Source organism: Aquila chrysaetos, chromosome 1 (assembly GCF_900496995.4).
Source record: "Aquila chrysaetos chrysaetos chromosome 1, bAquChr1.4, whole genome shotgun sequence".
Lineage (NCBI taxonomy): Eukaryota > Metazoa > Chordata > Aves > Accipitriformes > Accipitridae > Aquila > Aquila chrysaetos.
In genome coordinates this window covers 69569-90420 of record NC_044004.1, presented here as the reverse complement: position 1 = coordinate 90420, position 20852 = coordinate 69569, and the positions used below count along the sequence as shown (strand labels likewise).

General features: G+C 68.9%; 1 protein-coding gene across 2 annotated transcripts; it reads right to left on the bottom strand.

Moving 5' to 3' along the window:
* Positions 1-251: 251 nt before the first annotated feature.
* LOC115338919 (transcription factor COE1-like) lies at positions 252-20024 on the bottom strand. Of its 2 annotated transcripts, none has more exons than XM_030007998.2 (17): positions 19736-20024; positions 14670-14826; positions 14347-14410; positions 14225-14280; positions 13500-13573; positions 12600-12668; positions 8382-8463; positions 7041-7158; positions 5937-6070; positions 5733-5859; positions 4679-4767; positions 4057-4122; positions 3335-3512; positions 3074-3256; positions 2158-2361; positions 1773-1848; positions 252-1650 (listed from the first exon to the last, which is right to left on the bottom strand). In XM_030007998.2, exons 1-16 carry the CDS (start codon positions 19864-19866, stop codon positions 1778-1780), a joined length of 1803 nt encoding a protein of 600 aa, XP_029863858.1. In that variant the 5' UTR covers positions 19867-20024; the 3' UTR covers positions 252-1650; positions 1773-1777. The 2 variants fall into 2 exon arrangements, with proteins under 2 accessions (XP_029863858.1, XP_029863868.1); XM_030008008.2 differs by having other exon boundaries at positions 5937-6067.
* Positions 20025-20852: the final 828 nt, after the last annotated feature.

Below are 20852 nucleotides of genomic sequence, written 5' to 3'. Positions count from 1 at the left end.
GCTGGGACCCTGAGTCACCCCAGGGTGTGGGGGAAGGACCCTGGGGGGGCTGTGGGGCACAGGGTGGATGCTGCCAGTACAGGGCAGCTGGGTGCTGAGGGGGGGGTGGTGTGGGGGTGAAGCCCCCCCCCCCCCGGGGCTGTATGTGGGACCCCCACTCACTCCTGCTGCTGCGGGACCGGTATCACTGTCCCCGGGGGTGTCCCCACACGTCACCCCCTCCCCACTCACAGACCCCCCAGAGCCGGTGCCCTTCTGCAAGGCCTTTTATTTCCACGTCAGAAAGCCCCCCCCCTTGCTCCGGGGGACCCCGGCACCGCTGTCCTGCACCACTGTTGTGGGGGGACCGGGACCACGGCAGGGGCACCCTGTCCCCAGGGGCAGGCGGGGGGGGTGCCCCTGGCCCTGGGACCCCCGTGGTCAGCCCTGGCAGGGGCTGGGGCCATTGGGTGAGGACCCAGCTCCCAGCGAGGGGCAATGGGGGCAGCACGGGGGGGACACACACGTGCTGACACTGAGCAGGGCACGGCAGCGTCACCATCACTGTGGCACACAGCGGCACAAGACACGGGCAGGGGGGGACACGGGCTGCCCCCACGGGTGGGATGCAGACCGGGGGGAGTGGGGTTGGGTTTGTTTTTTTTTTTCCCTTTTTTTTTATTTACAAAATTCCTGGCCGCTCCCTCCCGGCTGGGAGGACAGGGAAGACCCTGGCAGGAGCAGGCACTGCCAGGGCCAGGGGTCTCCTGCCTGCCCTGCCAGAGCCCCTACCCACTGACTCGCCTGCTGCTAAAATAATAATAATGTTAATAATAATAATAATAGTGATAATAATGAGAAAAGAGCTGCGGCTGTGTCCTGTGGCAGCCAGCCCTGGCAGCTGATGGGGCTGGGAGCTGTGCCATCCCCATGCCAGCGGCTTGGCTCGGTGGGCCGGGGCAGCCCAGACTCCCCACCCGGGCGGTGCCGAGGCCCCGATCCTGCGCGGGGGCGCGGGGCGCAGGCAGAGATCCGGCCTCGGCCGCCCGGGAGCTGCGGGTGGGCGGCTCCAGATGTGGAGCTGCACATCTGGGGAGAGAGAGCGTGCCGGCCACGGTGGTGAGACAGCCAGGAAGTGTAAGGGGGGGGGGGAGCTGGGTCCCACCGGAGCATCCATCCCACCCCCGAGCATCCATCCCGCCCTGGAACATCACCCCATCCTGCCCCGGAGCATCCATCCCTCCCGCCTCGGAGCATCCTGCCCACGGCTGCCGCTGCCCCACACTCCCACGGGTCTCTCAGTGTCTTTCTGAGGCTAAACCCAGAGCGTTTGGGTCATTCCCGGGGCTCCCCCCAAGGCTCTGGCCCCAGGAGGGGCTGCCCTCCGAGCCGAACCGTGCCAAGCCGAGCCACGCCACGCCGATGCTGGTCCTGGCCAGGGTCACCCCCCTGCGAGGGGGCCGAGCTCCGTGGGGCTGGGCTGGGGAGGCTGCAGGGCAGCGGCGTGGTGGGTCCCACAGCCCCGTGCGCCCCGATCCCCACGGGAGCCCCCCAGGAGCGGGTTGGAGGGGCCGGTACCACCGGGGTGCGAGGCCACTCTCAGTCCTGCTCCGTGTCGCGGCTCCGGTACCGTCCCGGCTCCCGTGGGCGGCACGAGGTGGCCGGGCACGGCTGCAAGGGAAGGTGAGGGGTGGGCACGCCGGGGCGGGGGATTCCTGGCCTCCTTGGCCCCGCTCCCCCTGCCCGTCCCAGCGGGATGGGGGGTTCCGGGGCCGGTGCATCCCAGGACCTACTGTGCTTAGGAATAGGCCAGTCCCTGGAGCGGCCGCGCGGGCGTGTGGAACTTGTCCGAGTCCTCGAAAGCCGGGTCTGGGCAGCGGGAGAGCGGGAGGGAGGCAGAGAGAGAGGGTGAGCCGAGGCGGGGAGGGGGTGAGCGGTGGGCACGGGGAGGGGGGGACAGGGGCGAGGGTGGCACGGTGCACCCATCCCCGCGGTGCAGCCTCAGCCGTGCCCGGGCTGCAGGGAGGAGGCATGGAGTCAGGCAGGGGTGCAGGCAAGCACCCTGCTTGGGCACGGTGCCACCGGGACCCCCGACCCCCTCTGTGGGGCAAGGGGGATCTGGGGGTGGGCTTGGAGCCCCCCAGGCAGCGAGGGCAGCCCTGCCCGCGCTGGGCTCACCTTGCAGGCTGCTGCCGCTGGTGCTGGCACAGGCGGGCGGCGGGGAGGTCTGCGGCCGCACCACGGGGGCGAAGGCGCTTTTCTGCTTCACCGCCGAGATCATGTTGACGGGGGAGAAGGAGAAGACCCCGGTGGGGGTGGAGGCGTTGGTGCCCGACGGGAGGGTGATGGAGGAGGCGCCGAGCGGGGGGCTGGCGGGCATGACTGCGGGGAGAGACCCACTCAGGCCGGGCAGAGCTGGGGACTGGGCATCGCTCCCCCGGCGGGATGCCAGCACATCCCGGTGACGCCACGTGGGACCCGGCTTGCAAGGGCCAGGGCTAGGACTGAGTCTGTCTTGGCTGTGTCCCCGCTCCCCCTTGCCCTCGCCACTGGCTTTGGGGACATCCCGGGGCTGGTGCACAGCATTGGGGACACCCCAAGGCTGGTGCACGGTGTTGGGGACATCCCGGGGCTGGTGCACAGCATTGGGGACACCCCAAGGCTGATGCATGGTGTTGGGGACATCCCGGGGCTGGTGCATGGCATTGGGGACACCCTGGGGCTGGTGCACAGCACTGGGGACACCCCAGGGCTAGTGCATGGTGTTGGGGACATCCCGGGGCTGGTGCACAGCATTGGGGACACCCCAAGGCTGATGCATGGTGTTGGGGACATCCCGGGGCTGGTGCACAGCATTGGGGACACCCCAAGGCTGGTGCATGGCATTGGGGACACCCTGGGGCTGGTGCACAGCATTGGGGACACCCCAGGGCTAGTGCATGGTGTTGGGGATGCCCCAGGGCTGCTGGTGCACGGCTTTGGGACACCCCAAGGCTGGTGCACGGCTTTGAGGACACCCCGGGCTGGTGCAGAGTGTTGGGGACACCCCGGGGCTGGCACGTGGCTTTGGAGACACCCCGGGGCACTGACTTACTGGCGTAGGGGGAGTTGGCGGTGGAGCCGTTGAGGAAGCTGGGGGAGCCGGGCACCCCCAGGCCGGCCATGGTGCCGCTGCCATAGCCGTTGATGCCGGCGGTGCTGCTGTAGCTGCTCTGCTGCGGCGTGGAGCTGGGCACGTAGCCCCGCGGCGAGACGCTGCCCGTGTTTCGGGAGTAGCCTGCGGGCGAGAGGGGCCGGGGGTGGCACGGGGCGGGCAGGGACCCCCTCCCGCTGCCTGGCGCGGCCCCCGGCCCACCTTGCTCGGTGCCCTGTGGTGAGTCGCCGATGTTGACGGCCAGCTGGCTGCCGAAGGAGTTCACCCCCATCATGCCGGCGGGGCCGTGGGTGCCGGCCAGCGAGGAGAGCTGGCTGGGGTTGCGGGGGACGCTGTAGAGAGCCTCAGCAATGTCCGCCGCTCGCTTCAGGATGATGTCCTGGGAGGGGGGGGGGGGGGGGGGGGGGACGGGACACGGGGACGGCATCACCCCATGGCACGCAGAGCCTGGGGTGACCCCGGGGCTGTGCCGGGCAGCAATGTGGCAGGGGCAGCTGAGACCGCCCAAGCTCGTGTCACCTCCCAGGGCACCCGCAGCCCCGAGCATCCCCCGGGCGCCGGCCGGGCTGTGCCGGGCAGCGATGGGGCAGGGGGGACCGCGACCCCCCAGCTTGTGCTGCCGGCCGGGAAGGATGTGGGAACAAAGGCGGCTTTGGAGGCGCCAGCCCTGCAGCCTGACCCGGCTGCTCCCCTTCCCCTGCAGGTGGGGGGCTCGGGGGGGGGCCCACAGCGCTGACTCAGCGCCCAAGGAATCCTGATGTGAACCAGATGTGGGGCTGGGAGCCCGGGGCCAGCTCCTGCGTCCCCGCTCCAGCGTCGCGGGCTCGGGGTGCACACCGTGCAGAGCGGGCAGGGTGGGGGGCCGGGGGCAGGAGGGTGGGATGAGCCGGGGGGGGCTTGGCGGGGGGGGGGGTGCGCAGTACCTGGTTGCTGTGCGGCATCCCGTAGAGAGCCTCCACCAGGTCGGCTGCCCGCTTCAGCAGGACCTCCTGGGCAGGGAGCGGGATGGGGCTCGGGGGGGCCTGCACCCCCACCCCAGCCCCATCTGCACATGGGGGACATGCAGGCACCCTACCCCGCCACATCCCCATGCCAGTGACATGTCCCCACGTTGGCACTTCCCCGAGCTGCCGTGCAATGCCCAAAGCCCCAGCCCAGCGCTGCCACAGCGGACCCATGGGGCGGGGGCCCATTGTGTCCCCCCTCTGAGTTCCCCCATGGCCCACCCTGCCCCAGGCTCTGCTAGGGGTGGGGGGCAAACAGCACGGACCCCCGCACACAGGGACCCCCGCACGCAGCGGGAGCTGGGGGTTAGGGACCCTGGCCAGCCCACAGGCTGCACCCAGCGCCGGGGGGGGGCACAAGGGCTCTGCGTCCCCCTCCCTGTCCCTTGGTCCTCTGGCACTGCCAGGGAAGACCCCTGGGTCGAGGCGAGGTGGTGCCCAGCACCCATGGGTGATGGTGTGTCCCTCCCTGCACCCGTGGGTGTCACCGAGCACGGCAGAGCACGGCATCCCCGCCAAACCCCAGGCGGGGGGTCCCTACCTTGGGCAGGCGCTCGGGGTCCCCGGGGTGCCGGGGGATGACCTTCTGCAGCCGCTGGAACCCGTAGTCGATGGTGGGCTCGTTCAGCGCTGCCGAGAGAGAGGGGCTCAGCGGCTGCTGCGCACGGGGCCACCCCGGCCCCCCCCGCCCCCCCCCCGTCCCGGCCCCATGGGGAAACTGAGGCACAGACCGTGAGGCGAAGGGCTGAGCTGGGCTGTAGCAGGGGGGAACCCCACCTCCTGCAGGGACACCCCAGCTGTCCCCCCTGTCCCCCACCCATGCCAACAGCCCCTGCACCCCTTCCTCTCCCAACCCCCAGTCCGACAGCCCCAGCTGCCAGCCCCACTGCCGGGGGTCCCGGGGGGACGGGACGGTGCTGGAGCAGGGCAGGAGCCAGGGCAACCTGCAGCACGGCACGGAGCTGGTGTGAGGACAGACTGCCCGAGCCAGCGGCAACAGGTCACGGCACACGGCACATGGCACACGGCCACCACGGTGGGACCGATTCTCCACCGCACTGTGCACGCTGCCTGCTCACACCCCACATGTGCATCATCCCTTACCCACACCCCACGTGTGCATGGCCCCGCTCACGCCGCACACGTGTGCATGCTGCCCTGCTTATGCCACACATGTGTGCGTGGCCCTCCTCACGCCATACACGTGCGCAGGGCCCCTGGGCTTGCTGCCTGGGGTTTTCAGTAGTGGTTTGCAATAACACTCACTCCATCACCCCAATCCTACCCCCAACCCTGTCCCCGCCAGCAGGTTCCCCTCCCAGTCACAATGCTACCCTGCCCCTAACTCTACCCCCTGCCCAATAACCCAACCCTGTCCTGCCCCAAACCCTTGCCCTATGCCCGTCCCCTCGCACCCTGCCCATCCCCTCACCCTAACCCTGCAGCAGAGCCACCCATGGGGGGGGGTCCTGGGGCAGGGCAGGGCTGTCCCCAGGGGCTGGCAGCAGCCCCAGGGCCGGGCAGCGGGCACAGACATCCCCTGGGTACTGTCCTGGGGGGTCTGTGCCCCCTCCCCGGGGGTCTGCACCCCTCACCGGTGTAGACGAAGCGTCCCGGGGCACCCTTGCAGAACTGCTTGGACTTGTAGGAGAGCGTCACCTCCACCACGCCGGGGATGTGCCGCGGAGGGGTCTGCACCCGGATGGCGTGAGGTGTGATGAGCTGCGGGGCGAGACGGGGCTCAGCCCATGGCCGGGGGGGGGGTCACGCCAGCCCCCCCCCCCTTCACCCTCCCCTACCTCACTCCACACCAGCATGGTGCCGAAGACGACCTGCAGCCCATCGAAGAAGTTGTCGCCGATGACGATGACGGTGGCACCTCCGGTGGTCCAGCCCTCGCTGGGGCTGATGGCTTTGATGCAGGGGGTGGCTGCTTCGGGCGGGAGGGGAGAGACAGGGCAGCAGTGAGTGTGGGGGCACGCGGGGCGGGAGCGGGGAACGCCGGGGTCGGGGCCGGGGGCGCGAGGCTGGGGGAGAGAAGGCAGAGAGGGAGAGCAGAGGCAGAAAGTGAGAACCAGGCAGCGGCGAGTGGGGGGACAGGCACGGGTGGCCACGGATGCACGGACACGGATGGGGACAGTGAGGGAGAGCGCATGCAGGGGACGGACGGGGGGATGGCGAGCGCATCGGTGCAGGGGAGTGGAAAGAGCACGCACAGGACAGACGGATGGAGAGCAAATAGGTCAGACGGGCGGACGGGGCACGTATGCAGTGGACGGAGGGACACAGACAGACGTGGCGGATGCACGGACGGACAGAACAGTGGATGGACAGAGAGCACCCAGGAGGGTCAGACAGCCTGCTCGCGCGGGACGGACAGAGGAGGAAGGGACAGACAGAAAACGCAGGTGCACGGCAGGCAGATGGAGAGGCCGTGCGTGTGTGCTGGGCGGACGGACAGACGTACAAGGCATAAATACGGCGCTGGGTGCCCACCTCCAGGGCTGCCCGGGGCTGTGCCAGGGCTGGGGGAGCTGCAGCCTCTGAGCAGTGTGGGGCAAGGCTGGGGCACAGGCATCCCCTCCTCAGGGGTCCCGGCATGGGGACACAATCCCTGGGGCTGCTCCAGCACCGTGGGGCAGGCACGGCCGTGGGGCTGCCCTGGCACCGTGGGGTGCACGTGGCCATGGGGCTGCCCCGGCGCTGTGGGGCACACACGGCCATGGGGCTGGGCTCCGGCACAGCCGGGGCAGGGGATGCCACGGTAGGAGCAGCACCCACCGGCAGGGACAGTTGTCTGCCCCTCCACGCGGCCGTGCACACGTGCCGGGGCAGGGCACACGCGTGTGCGTGGGCACGTGCTCTGTGTGCGTGGGCACGCCGGGCGCCCGGCAGAGACTCACCTTCGGAGGGGTCGAGGCGCCGTGCCCGCCGCCCGTGCTTGGAGTTGTTGTGGACAAACATGTTGTCAGACACAGCCAGGACGTGGCCGTCCACGTTCACCGTCGTCGACACGACCACCTGCGGGACAGCCGGCTCAGGGCCACCGTCCCCGCAGCCCCAGGGCCGCCACGGAGGACGGGGGCTGGCGTGCCCTTCCCCACGGGGACCCCACAGGGTCCTCCCCACCCTGCCGTGGGTATGTCACCCCACGGTGTGATCCTCACCCCGCTGCTCATCTCTAGTGTCCCCCCACACCCCTGAGCATCCCGGGAATGTCATGGGTGCCCTCCGGCCCCTCTGTGCCTTGGTGGTGACACGCATGTGCAAATCTGTGCCTGCGTGCACATATGTGTACACGTGCCACACGTATGTGCGTGCAGCAGCACTTGTGTGCACATGTGCATGCATACGTGTAGATGCGTGTGCATGCATACCTACATGTGCACGCACACGTGTGCCCTTGTAACCGTGCAACACGCAGCGCCGCAGGACCCCGGCCCCGGCCTCGGCACTGCCCCGGCATCAGCACCAGCCCGTCACCGTGTCACCAGCCTGGGGGACCCTGGACCCCAGGGGACACCCCAGCCCATCCCCTGTGCCCCCCCCCCCTGCACCCCGCTCCCCCCCCTCCAGCCTGGACTTGGCTGCTCTCCCGGAGCTGCTTGGCGCTATGCAAATTGGATAGGTCGTTAATCATGTAAAAATGTCACAATTATCATATCTTTACGAGAGGCCCTAATGAAGGCGCCCGTGCTGGGTGGGGGACGGGCCGGACCCCCCCTCTGCTCCGCTCCCGAACCTCCAGCTGCTGCGGGGAGAGCTGGGCTGCAGGCAGGGGACACGGGGGGAGTGTGCGGGGGGCGAGGGGACACGGGGGCTGCAGAGGGGTTCAAGAGCAATTAGGGTTTGCAAGTTAGGGTTTGCAAAGGGGTTGAGGGGAATCAGGGTTTGCAAAGGCGTTCGAGGGGAACTGGATTTTGCAAAGAGGTCGAGGGGAATTGGGTTTTGCAAAGGGGTTCAAAGAGAATCGGGGTTTACAAAGGGATCAAGGGGAATTGGGTTTTGCAAAAGGGTTCAAAGAGAATTGAGGTTTGCAAAGGGATCGAGGGGAATTGGGGTTTGCAAAGGGGGCAAGGGGAATTAGGGACTCGATTCCCTGAATGGGCTCCTTGAATGAGGAATCGAGTCCCTAATTCCCCTCGGCCCCTTTGGGAAAATATATGAGGTCTCCAACCCCGTCCCCTCCTGCAGTCCCGGTGTGCGGGGCAGGGTTTGAAGGAGGAGGGGGTCCCAGTGCTTACCTGGAAGCGCCGCATATCCCGGGGGTTCCCCGCATTCTTCAGGCAGTTTTGGTTGCATTTGAGGAAAAACTTGAGGAAAAACCTGGGATGGAAGGAAAGAACCCAGCGGTCAGTGCTGGCAAAACCCGGGGGGGGGGGGGCGCGCAGTGCCCGGGACCCCCTGATGTCTCCCCCCCACCCCATCCCTTGATTCCTAGGGGCTGGGACGGGAGGAGAGCGTGAGGGATCACAGTTGCACACGCATGGTATCACGGTTGCACGTGTGTGGGGATCACGGTGCACACTCCTGCGTGCATGGATGCACGGAGCCACGCCTGGGGGCACAGCCAGACGTGCTCCCCAGGACCCCCACCGCAGGGTCCCCCTGCACACACATATGCTTTTGGGCACCGAGGTGACAAACTTGCTGTCCCATCCCAGCCGTGGGCCACCCCACGGTGCACGGCCAAAGGCAGGCACAGCCACCGGCACCCTGCGTGGCCACACACCGGTGCACGGGCACCCCGCACACGGCACACGCGTGCACGCACACGCACATATATTGGCTTTGCACCGTGCCCGGCCATCACGCTGTGCCAGCTGGCTTTGCCATGGCAGCTCACCGCGCTGTGCCAGCTCCCTGCCCCGGCCCTGGTGACCGCACAGTGCCGGGTCACCGCTGTGCCAACTCACCACAACACAGTAAGTCCCTGAGCTGTGCCAGGTCACCCCACCATGCCAGGCTACTGCACCGTGCCAGCTCACCGCACCGTGCCAGCTCACTGCACCATGCCAGGGCACTATGCCACGCACGGCCACCGTGCCGTGCCAGGACACTGTGCTATACCAGGTCAGTGTGCCATGCCAGGCCACCGTGTCCCTCTGTGCCATCTCCCTCCATTGGCCTGGCATGGGGCAGCCCATTTCCCGGCCCTCTTGCCGATGTGCCTGGGCTCTGCCCTGCTGCAGGCAGCACATCGGCAGGGCCTGGGCATTGCATCCCAATGTGCCATCCTGTCCCCATCCCGGCGTGCCATCCTGTCCCAATCCCAGCATGTCATCCTGTCCCTATCCCAGCATGCCATCCTGTCCCCATCCCAGCCTGCCATGGTGCCCCATCCCAGTGTGCCATCCTGTCCCATCACAGCATGCCATCCTATCCCCACCCCAATGTGCCATCTTATCCCCTTCCCAGTATGGCATCCTATCCCATCCCAGCGTGCCATCCTGTCCCCACCCCAGAGTGCCATCCCGTCTCAGCAGCCTGTCCTGGCATCTCATCAGCACATCCAGCTCTGGCACCTTACCCCGACATCCCGCTCCAGCACCCTGCCTTGGTATCCCACCCCAGCACCCCACCTCAGCCCCCTGCTATGGCCCCCCCAGCCACCTCCCCAAGCGCTGCAGTGGGGCTGGGGAGGGGGACATAGGGGACAGGAGGGTCGGCAGGGGACGCAGGTGCCCAGCTGGAAGGTTCCCACGGCCCCATTAGCTGCTGGTGGAGGCTGGGGTGGGGACACGGGTGTCCCGGGACACGGTGCAGCACCCGAGACCCCTGGGACCCCCTGCGATGCAGGTACAGGTACAGGGCAGCGGGCACAGCCTTCCTGGCCCCAAACCCCCTTCAGCCCCATCCCGGAGGGGCACAGGCCAGGGGGACACCAGCCCCTGGGGCCATTGCAGCCCCCCCCCCGGGGACTCTGGGCACCCTGAGCAGAGAGGGCACCCCAAGACCGTGGCTGCCCCAGAGGCTCCTGCCATCAGCCAGCGCCGGGGCACACAGAGAGGGGCTCCCACACCGCTGCTGCCGGGACGCTGCCCACGGGGGACGGTTTTCCTGGGCAAGGGCAGGAAGAGGGGGACCCCCCCGTGTCCCCCCATCACCCGCCGCCTGGCAGGTGGTAATCAGGGGAAGGAAGGAGCTGGAAAACGGCAGGAAAACACACACCCCCCCCCGCCAGGAGATTGACAAGGGCGGCATGGGGCTGGGGGGTGACCCCCCCCCCGGCCCCCCCCAGCCCCCCGGCCCCGGCTCTGTGCTGCTGAGGGGGGGGGATAATGCTGAACCCCAGGTCGGCCTCGTCCCCCCCGAGCTGCAGCCGCGCATATGGGCCCGGGAGTTAAAAATACAGGCGCTGTGCATGCATTAGCATCCCTAATGCACAGCGCTCCCCATTTAATATGCAAATTCCCGGCGCTGCTGCCGAACACCTTCTGTTCCGAGCGCATAAATTTGAATTTGCAATTAGAATAATCTTGTATAATTAATGAAAAGCGTCAATTTTAGCTCCTAAGTAATTTGATTAACATGTTGATAGGGCACTTATCTGGCTCTCTAAACCAGTGGGGCTGGGCGTCGGGCTGGGGAGCGGGGCTGGGGGGGGCCGGGGGGGAGCGGGCGGCGGGCTGGGGACCTGCCTGGCCCCGGGTGACCCCCGACGGCCCTGAGGACAGAGGAGGAGGATGTGGGGGCACTGGGGAAGCCCCCCCCCCCCGGCTCCCCTCAGCACAGACAAGGGAAGGGGATGGGGATACCACCAGCCCGGGGACGTCACCTCCTTGGGGCACTGCCCCGAGGGGTCCCTGGGGAGAAGGGGGCTGGGGTGGCCTCGGGGGACACTTGCTTTAGGGGGGGAAAATCACCTCCCACCCCACAGGCACCCGGGGCCGGGATCAGCCCCAGCCTCCAGCACAGGGGGGGTCACAGGGCACCCCCCGCGCACCCCAAAAGCACCAGCGTGGGTGCAGCGCCCAGGACACCTGCGGGACGAGGCGGCTGAGGGGACGGTGGGACACGGGGACGTCATTACCAGGAGGTTTGTCTTGGCTGAGCCGCGGCAGCTGCATCCCACGGCCGTGCTGGAGTTCCGGGGGCCGCGATCCCCACAGCTGGCCGGGGCACAGCTGGCCGGGGGCGGCGGGAGGGGGGGGGGCACAGCTGGCTGGCGCTGGCAGGGTGGGAGGGAGGCCGGGGGTCGGGGACCTGCCGCAGCGGGGCCGCCGTCACTCTGGGGTGCGGGGGCCAGGGCCCCGGTGTGCGGGAGCAGGGTCTGTGCCAGCCCTTGTCCCCCAGGGACCCAGGCACCCTCCGGGGACTCAGCGCAGGGGGAAGCTGCTCACGGGGAACCCCCCCCGCCCCGGGTTCAACGGACCATGCTTGCAAGCAGGGTGAGGTGCTGTGCCCCCCTGGCCCCAGTGACGAGGTGACCGAGCCCTGCGGAGCGAGCTGGAGGTCCCTAAAACCCCTCAGCACCCCTGAAGAGCCTGGGCTTCGCTTGGCGTCACCAGGGAGGTGCCACCGTGCCAGGACCTGCACGGGGACAGAGGGATGGGGACACGATGGGGATGCTGTGGGATGGAGGGAGGAACAGCTCAAGGGCTGGTGAGAGGGAGGGAGAGGAGAAAGGAGGGAGGAAGGAACGGGTGGATGGATGGATGGATGGAGAAGAATGGGGGACGGATGGAAGGAGAGATGGATGGAGGGACAGAGGGATGGGTAATGGACAGAGGGAGGCACGGAGAGAAGGCTGGGTGGATGGAGGGAGGTGGGGTGCATACAGTCTGTCCAGGGAGGGCAGAGGGACAGGGCTGCAGACAGACAGACAGACAGACACCTGCCCCAGAGCCGGGAGGACGCGGTGTCCGTGCACACACCAGCAAGTGCTGCCTGTGCCAGGCTGGGCTTTCTGCTCCCGCTCTGCCCCAGCCTGGTGGCCCCATCCCGGCGGGGAGGATGGGTGCACCCCTCACCGCGGGGCACGTGGCCGGCCCGTGCCGGGGGGAACACGCCTGGGAACACCGTGCGGCACCGGGGTGTCCCTGCGGCACGTGGCCCCGGCGCGGGAGAGGGGCCGCCACGCGTTCCCCGTCGCTCGCCGAAGTGGCTGGATGCCGCCTGTATTATTTATTTGTTTGATGCACATCGGAAGTGCCGCGCTGACGACAAACGGCACTTTCCCCATCTGTCACGGCTGGCTGTCACCACAGCCCGGCACGGGGCCGGCAGCCACCGCAGCAAGCCAGACCGGGGCGGGGGGGGGGGGGAACCGTGTGCCCTCCCAGCCCCCACATGCTGCTCCCCCAGCTCATTAGCTCTAACGAGGCCAGTGCTCGCACCCGGTCCCCAGCCCAGGAGACTCCCCATCCCAGTGCCTCAGGGGACCCCCCCCCGCCACTGCCACCCCCCTCCCCAGCCCCAGCGAGGTGCGGGGGGGGGCCCGCGCCCGGGGTCCCCGGTACCTGTCGATGATGACAGGGTCGGAGGGGGTCTCGTTGCGGTTCCCGCAGCTCTTCTTGTCACAGCAGCGGCTGGGCACGGCCGGGGAGAGGAGCCGGTGTGAGGGGAGCCGGGGGGGGGGCCGGGGCCAGCCCCACACCCCCCAACCCCCAGGGGAAAACCCGCCAGAGCCCCATTTCTCACCCTTGTACCCCCCCAGCATTGCGCAGCCCTGCACTGTGGAGTAGGGGGGTCCTGCCCCACAGCGGTGCAGGGGGGACAGGCGGGTGCTGCACAAGGGCCCAGGGTGCTGGGCTGGGGGGGGACAGACCCCAGGACAGGGACATCGGCCATGTGATGCCAGGGCACGGGGGGCCGTGGCAGAGAGGGCACCCCTGGGGTACCCCCCTTATCCACCCCACCACCCCGCACCATGGGGCTGGGCTCCGATTTGGGGTTCTCTGGGGCTCAGGGTGCACCCCAGCCCTGGGAAATGCTTGGTGAGCCAAGGGGGGGCTCTGAACCAGGGGTGCCCCAGCCCCACGCCATCCCTCGGGGGCTCCACCTCACCCACGGGGGACACGGCTGCGCCGGGCTCGTGCCGCCGCCGGCCAACAAACGTGGCGGTGCCGGCCCTGGGGAGTGCAGCGGGGATGGGGTGGGCCCCAGCCCTGGCATCGTTAGCGTGGCTCCTGGAGATCAATTAGCCGCGCTGGCACGGAGCGTTAATTTGCACAAACACCGAGCGCGAGGGTGGTAAACAAGAGCGGCGCTAATGGGGCACGGGGGACCCCGCGCTGGCAGCAGGCAGCTGGGGCAGGCAGCTGCCCGCCTGCCCAACATGGCACCCCTGGTGCTGCCGGATACCTGTGGGACCCCCGCCGGACCCCCACCACCAGGACACCCACGGGACCCCCGCCTACCTGCACATGATCTCGTGGGTGAGGAGGACCCGGCACATCTCTGGGTTCTTGTCCTGCCCTTCGTAGATGATGGCCTGGGGGGGGGGGAAGAGAGCGCGCAGGGGGGGTGCCACCGCCGCCTGGCACCCTGCCCGTCCCCTGCCACCGCTCCAGCCTGTCCCCGAAACACGGACCCTCCCTGGGTGACCCCAGCCAGGCTGGGGGACTCCGATGGCAGCCGGGGTGGGAGCAGCGGGTGGGAGAGGGACCGGGCAGGGAGCGCTCGTGGGTGGGTGTGCAGCCGTGCACACCTCCGAGGAGTCGCGTGGGTGCGTGCGCACGTGTTTGTGCCCATGCACGCGTGTGTGCACGGCTGCGCGTGCACAGCTGTACGTGCCCGCACACACGCTGCTGCAGGCGCTCGTGCACGCCTGCCTTCGTGCCGGTGCACAGACGCGTGTTCGTGCACGTGGAGGGGTGTGCAAGTGCACGTGTGCCCACTCTGCGCACCTGGGTGTGCGCATACGGCTGCCTGGCCTTACAACCCCCACATGTGCGTGCACTTACAGCCTTGCACGCTCATGTGTACAGATGTGCCTGCTCTGCACAGCTGCATGCACACGCACAGACGTGCCCACCAGGCACACCCACGTGTGCACACGCGTGTGCAGGTGGCCCTGGGAGCTCGGTGGCCGATGGGGTCGGGGACTGCCGGCCCGGCCAAGCCGCCAGCCCCACGCCGTTACCTGCTTGGACATGGAGTCGATGAGGCGGACGTAGAGGTCCTGCTCAGTCCGGAGCCCTGCGGCGAAAGGGGAGGGGGTCAGCCCTGCCCGCACCCCCCCAGCCCCCCGGCCCCGGCACCCACCGTTGCTGTACAGCAGCTGGAGCCGGTAGTGGATCCCGTTGTTGGTTTTCTCGCCGTTCTGCTCCTGGGGGGAGGACGGTTGGATGGGGGGGGACATCACGGTCCCCTCTCGGTGCAGCACTCTGGCAGCCCCGGCCGGGCCCAGGGCTGTGGAGCCGCTTTGGTAACTCCTCACATGTGCAATGAGTTTGAGAGAGGTCTCAGCCTCTGCAGCGCAGGCTCCTGCACCCCTCCAAGAGCAGGGGGATTGCCCAGTGGAGTGACCCCCATCCCCGCCACAACCCCATCCCCACCAAAACCCCAGCGCCGGGGGGGGGCCTCACCCGCTCCTTCTCCACGAAGTCGATGAAGGAGGTGCGCTCGATCTCCACGGGCTGGCCCTGCCGGTCGTACATGGCCAGGACAAAGTGGAAGAAATTGGATTTCCGCAGGTTGGAGGGGGGCTGCTTCTCAAAGTGGGCTCGGGCCAGGCCCACCCCGCTGTCGGCAGAAGGAGCGGGGGGGTGCGGTGAGCAGGGGACGGCTGCCGGGACCCTCAGCACCCCCTCACCGGGACCTCCAGCACCCCCCCCCCCAGGGGTTCCCATTGCCAGGGGACAGGCTTGGTGGGAGCTGCCAAACTCCCCCAGGGTGGACGGGGGAGCAGCCAGGACCCCCACGCTGCCCCGTGGCCACGACAAGCCCGTGCCGTCCCCGTCCCCAACCGGTGTCACCGTCAGTGCTGCGGGAGCCGGCGCGGTGGCGGCGGCGTGGGGGGCCGCGGGAGCCGGACCAGCCCCCAGCGCGGCAGCCAGCGAGGCGAGGGGGCCAAGATAAACACGCGGATGTAAAAAGTTCCCCCCTTTCGTGATTAAAAACACATCGGGCGATGAGGGAGGCGGGAGGGCGGGTTTGGCTCCCCCCCGCGCCAACCTCGGGGGGGGCTTCAGCTGCCGGAGCCAGTTCTCACGCTGCGCTGGGGACGGCCCTTGCACCCCACGGGGACTGCAGGGACCTTGCAGCCCCCCCCCCCCCGTGTGGGGCAGGACCCCATGGACCTTCCAGTCCCCCCCAGCATGGAGCAGAACCCCACAGCCCCCAGATCCTACCCCCACCGTGCCCGGCAGCACCCTGTGGACCCCACTGGCCAGAGCCCGGACAGGGGTCAGCACTGGGGTGCAAATAAGGGGGGGGACACATGCACAAACATGCAGGGGGGTGACCCAGCACCCCCAGCCCTGCTCCCAGGAGCCCACCTGGGGACACAGTTTGGGGGTGATGGGCTGGGTGCAACTCCCCCCCCCTGCTGCCAGCCCGAGGGGGTGCCCACTGTAGGGGTCCCTCCACCACCACCCCCGGCCACGGAGGGACAAGGCCATCGCAGGAATGGGGGGGGTCACACCCAGCCCCCTGCCCGCAGCACCCCGCCGGGGGGGCTGTCAAGGAGAGGAGCCCTGGGGTGCAGAGACACAACGCATGGGTGAGGAGCAGGACCCCCAGAACCCTGACCCCCACTGGGGTCCAATTTAGCCGGGGACAGGGCACATGGAGGGGGGGCCAGGATGGGGGCACCCCTCCACCCGCAGCTGGAGGATGGAGTGGTTCCCTGAGCCCTGTCCCTGCAGAGCCCCCAGCCCCACGAGACCCCTTGCTTACACCCTGCCGGGGGGGGGCTGTCCCAGCCGTGGGGATCCTTTGCTCCTGCACAGCCAAGCCCCCCCACTCCGCTCCCCCCAATGCTGCTCCTGTGGGCTGGCACTGCCCAGGGCCGACCTCTGCGCCCAGGGGCATCGCTGGATGCTCAGGGACGTGGGGACACAGGGACATCTCCCAGAGTCCCACACAAGCCACAGACACCAGAATCCTCTCCAAACGAGAGAAGAAAATGGGGTTCAGCTCTTTTACCAGCGACCTGCTCCTGTGGCCGGTCCCAGGAGCCTGGGGCAGAACCAGCACAGGGTGGGGGGGAGGCCCCCCAGGCACCCTCGCCTCCTTTAATCATGGTCCTTGAGCTTTAATTAACCCCTGGCATCGCCCTCAGCCCCAGCCCCGACCCCAGCCGCGGGCACCAGCCGAGGCCAAGTGTGAAGCCCAGACCCTGAAAACCTCAGGGACGCTTCTCTGGAGACAAGTCTCCATGATGGAGGAGAAAGCTCATTAAGCTGATCGCCGGGGACCCAAAACGTCCCCAGTCGGCAAACGCCGGGGCACGTGCCTGGCAACGCTTGACTAGCACATGGATGCCTGTGTGCACGGCCAACACGCGTGTCTGGGCACACATGTGCGGACAAACATGTGCACAGTCGTGTCCCCGGGCACTGCTGGTGGCCGTGTCCTGGCACACCCCGTGGGTGGCCCTCGTCCCCTACCCAAGGCTGCAACCAGTGCCGATGGATTTGCTCCCAGGGCCCATCCCCACGGCATCTGGCCCTGCAGCACGGGGTGCTGACCCCACCGGGACCCCAACCCAGTGCGCCCAGTCGGCACGCCACTCAGCTCCCAGAGGGACGGGGACCCCCGGTGCCGCGGGGACCCCTCTGTCCCCCAGCAGCATCCCCGGCCCTACCGCGCTGGAACCCGGCCACGGGGCTGCCAGCTGATGGGGAGGTGGCACGGTGCCGGCAGGGCGGCCGCAGCGAGCCAGCGCCCGCCCGGCTCCCCCATTCCCCTCCGCCCCCCCAAAGCTTTGGCCCTAAAGTGCTGGGGGTGGGGGGGGTGTGTGATGGAGCCGCCAGCCCGGGCGGGTAATGGCTGCATCTCCGCTCCCAGCGCTGCCGAGACCCCGGCGTTACGAGAGCCGAGCCTGGTTGCCATTAATTATTAAAGGCAATCAGAGCATTTCCTAGCAGAGGAGCCCAGCGAACGTCTCTTACAGTAAAGCAGCATCTTCCCTTGGCGGAGCCGCCAGGCACCCGGGGCACCACGCAATTACGCAGTCACGGCTCCCCGGGCGGCTCCGCCAAATGGGGGGCAGAGGGGGGAGCGCCGGATCCCACCCGGGAAGCCGAGACCCCGGGTGGGCTCACCCCACGGCCCACAGCCCCTCTCTGCCTTGCCCCGGGGCCCCAGCCCCCCTGCCCTCCCCTCTGCCCGCAGGGGCTGCAGCCGTGGGTGCAGTTGGCATCGCCCGGGGACCCTGCGGTGGCCATGGGGTCCCACGGGAGTGGGGGGTCTTTGTGGGTGCTGGTGTGAGCCCCCCAGCCAGGGGTCTGAGAGGGACGCAGGGTGGAGGCAGGCTGGGTCTGGAGGTGACGAGCACCCCAGGAGCGTGTCCACACGCGTGGCACTGCCGGCATGTGTGGCACATGCTCAGCTGCCGGGCACCGCGGTGGGACGGGGAGGAGAGGGGGACCTGGAGGGCACCACAGGCTGCCCAGCACCCGGCCCGGCAGGGGCAGGGGTGGGCAGGGGGTCTGTGAACCCCATCCTCGTGCACCGGGCACGTGGCACGCAGGACCCCATCGGCACACGGCCAGCCATGTCCCTGCCACCGGGCAGCATCGCTGCCGGAGCCGCAGCGGTGGTCCCAGCCCTGTGTGCGTCCCCCTGCACTGCCAGAGCCGGGGCCGGGGGTGAGGGGGACGGATTTCACCCCTCTTTCTCGCGGCCCCACTCTGGGACACAGGGAAGTTTCTGGGCGCGCAGCAGCAAGGCCAGCACCTCCCTGCGCCACGGCTCGGACACCGCAGCCCCCCGCCCTGGCACTGCCCCCCCCAGCTCCCTGGGGCAGGGTGGGACCCTTGGTCCAGCTGCTCTCTGGGGGCTCCAGGTTGGGCCGCGGTGGTGGCTGCACTGGGACGGGGCTGGGGTGGCTTTGCCGGGGGGATTGCTGCAGTTTTCAAGCATCCTCAGAGTATCTGCAAACGCGGCGGCTTTGGGGGGGACCCCGGGGAGCCCCCAGGGCTTCAGCTGCAGGGCGCAGCCTCCGGCGCAATCATGGTCCCCGGCGGAGAGCCAGCGGCAGGGCTGACACCGCAGCTGGGGACCCCGAGCTCGGGGACGGTGCACACAACCGGGTGATGTCGTCCACAGAGCGGGTCGGTGCTGGAAGTGCTGGGGATGTCCCGCTTTGCTGGGGCCCCATGCAAAGGGGAGACACCCCCCCCCCAGACTCTCAAGCCCCTTGTCCCTGGCCGAGGGCGTGGGGCACCCCAGGGAGGCAGTGGGCAAGCTGGCCCGGGTCCCCTCGCTCCTCCGTGCCGTGGGGCATCTCCTGTCACCCCTGGACAAAGCTGCAGCATGCTCCAAGCACAGGCCCCCCCCCCTTACTGACCCCCCAAACCCCATGGTGCACACAGGGGGGTACAGCAGGAGCTGGGGTGCTGGGGGCAGGGGTGAAGGTGTCCCCCAGCTGCCACTGGGACCCCTCTGGGCACAAGGGGGAGAGAGAGCAGGGGACCAGGGTGCACAGAGTCCCCCGGGAGGGCAGGGGATGGGGTACGCGGAGCCCTGAGCCCCCAGGGGAGGGCAGGGGATGGGGCCAGCCGGGACACGGGAGGGCATCGGGCTGCGGCACGGCGAGCCCGGCGATGCAGGCTGCCTGAGCGGCTGCAGCGGTCCCTCGCCCCAGCTGATGCTGCCAGCCCTGCCCGGGAGACAGGGATGGCACCACTGCCAGCCCTGCCCTTGCTCTCGGCGGCTTTTCCCAGCAGAGCCGCGGCTCAGGGTGCAGGTCCCGGCCCCAGTGGATGCACAGCATGGCACGGCACAAACCCCTCACAGCTCTGGCAGTTGCTCCTGCCCCGCTGCCAGCACCCACTGGCCCTCCCAACACAGGGCAACAGGCCTGGCACGCGCGGGATGCCAGGGGGCTCGGGATGCCCCAGGAATCCAGGGGTGCTGAAGTCCGCGGGGGCCCCCGGGACACCCAAGGTACCCAGGCGTAGGGGTTACCCGGAGGCCCAAGGAGCCCAGGGCATGTGGGGCACCTGGAGCGCCTGAAGTACCCGGTGGGCACGAGGCACCTGGGATGCCCAAGGCATCCAGGCTGCCCAGGGATCCCAGGGTGCTGAGGATGTGGGATGCCCGGCATGCCCAAGGTGTGCAGGGCGCCTGGGATGCCCACGACACCCGGGATGCCCATCATGCCCAGGATGCCCACAGCACCTGGGATGCTCACAGCACCCAGGATGTCTGTGGAGCCCGTGGTACCTGGGATGCCTGTGGTGCCCAGGATGCCCATGGTGCCCGGGATGCCTGCAGCACCTGGGATGCCTGCGGAGCCCGGGATGCCCATGCAGCCTGGGATGCCTGCAGTGCCCGGGATGCCTGCAGTGCCCGGGACGCCCGAAGCACCTGGGATGCTCCTAGAGCCCGAGATACCCACGGAGCCCAGCATACCCACAGCACCAGAGATGCCCACTGCACCCGGGATGCCCGTGGAGCCCGGGATACCCATGGAGCCCCTTACCTCTGTGCCGCCGTGCTGGCGTCCAGGATGCCGGTGCCCTGCAGCCAGCGGACGGAGGGCAGCCCGGCGGTCAGCGGCTCTTCCTTCATGGGCAGCCCCCCCCGGGGCAGCGCCTCCTGCACGGAGAACATGGCAGGGGCTCAACGGCAGCCCCCCAACTTTCCTGCCCCGGGCCCGGCAGCGGAGCTCAGAGCCGGGCAGGTGCCGGGGGCCGCCGTCCCGGCCGCCGGGGAAGCGGCATCTGCGGCGGGTGGCCGGGCGGGAGCGGGGGGGAGGCTCGGGGGGAGGCTCGGGGGGAGGCGGGAGGCGGAGGCAGGCGGAGGCAGGGCCGGAGAAGTTGGAGACGGAGGCGACCAGCAGGCAAGTGCGGGGACCGGGAGGGGAAGGGGCGGGGGGCGGGCGGGGGAGGGATGGGGAAGGCAGGGGAGGAGTGGGAGGGAGGGATGGAGGAAGGCTTAGGGGAGTGGAGGGAGGGGTGGGGAAGGCTTAGAGGAGCGGAGGGAGGGATGGGGAAGGCAGAGGAGGAGTGGAAGGAGGGAGGGATAGAGGGAGGCAGAGGAGGAGTGGAGGGAGGGATGGGGAAGGCTTAGAGGAGCGGAGGGAGGGATGGGGAAGGCAGAGGAGGAGTGGAAGGAGGGAGGGATAGAGGGAGGCAGAGGAGGAGTGGAGGGAGGGATGGGGAAGGCTTAGAGGAGCGGAGGGAGGGATGGGGAAGGCAGAGGAGGAGTGGAAGGAGGGAGGGATGGAGGCAGAGGAGGAGTGGAGGGAGGGGTGGGGAAGGCTTAGAGGAGCGGAGGGAGGGATGGAGGCAGAGGAGGAGTGGAGGGAGGGGTGGAGGAAGGCTCAGAGGACTGGAGGGAGGGATGGAGGGAGGCAGAGGAGCCCTGGAGGGAGGGATGGAGGACGGCTGAGAGGACCGGAGGGAGGGGTGGAGGGAGGCAGAGGAGGAGTGGAGGGAGGGATGGAGGAAGGCTGGGAGGAGGAGTGGAGGGATGGAGGGGGGAGGAGGCCGGAGAGGGGCGCGGGAGGGGGCAGGCTCGGCCCGGGATGGGGCGGGGCGAGGGCGGACGGCGGGCAGGCGGGCTAGTTAACGGCGAGGCTGAGGCAGCGGAGGCGG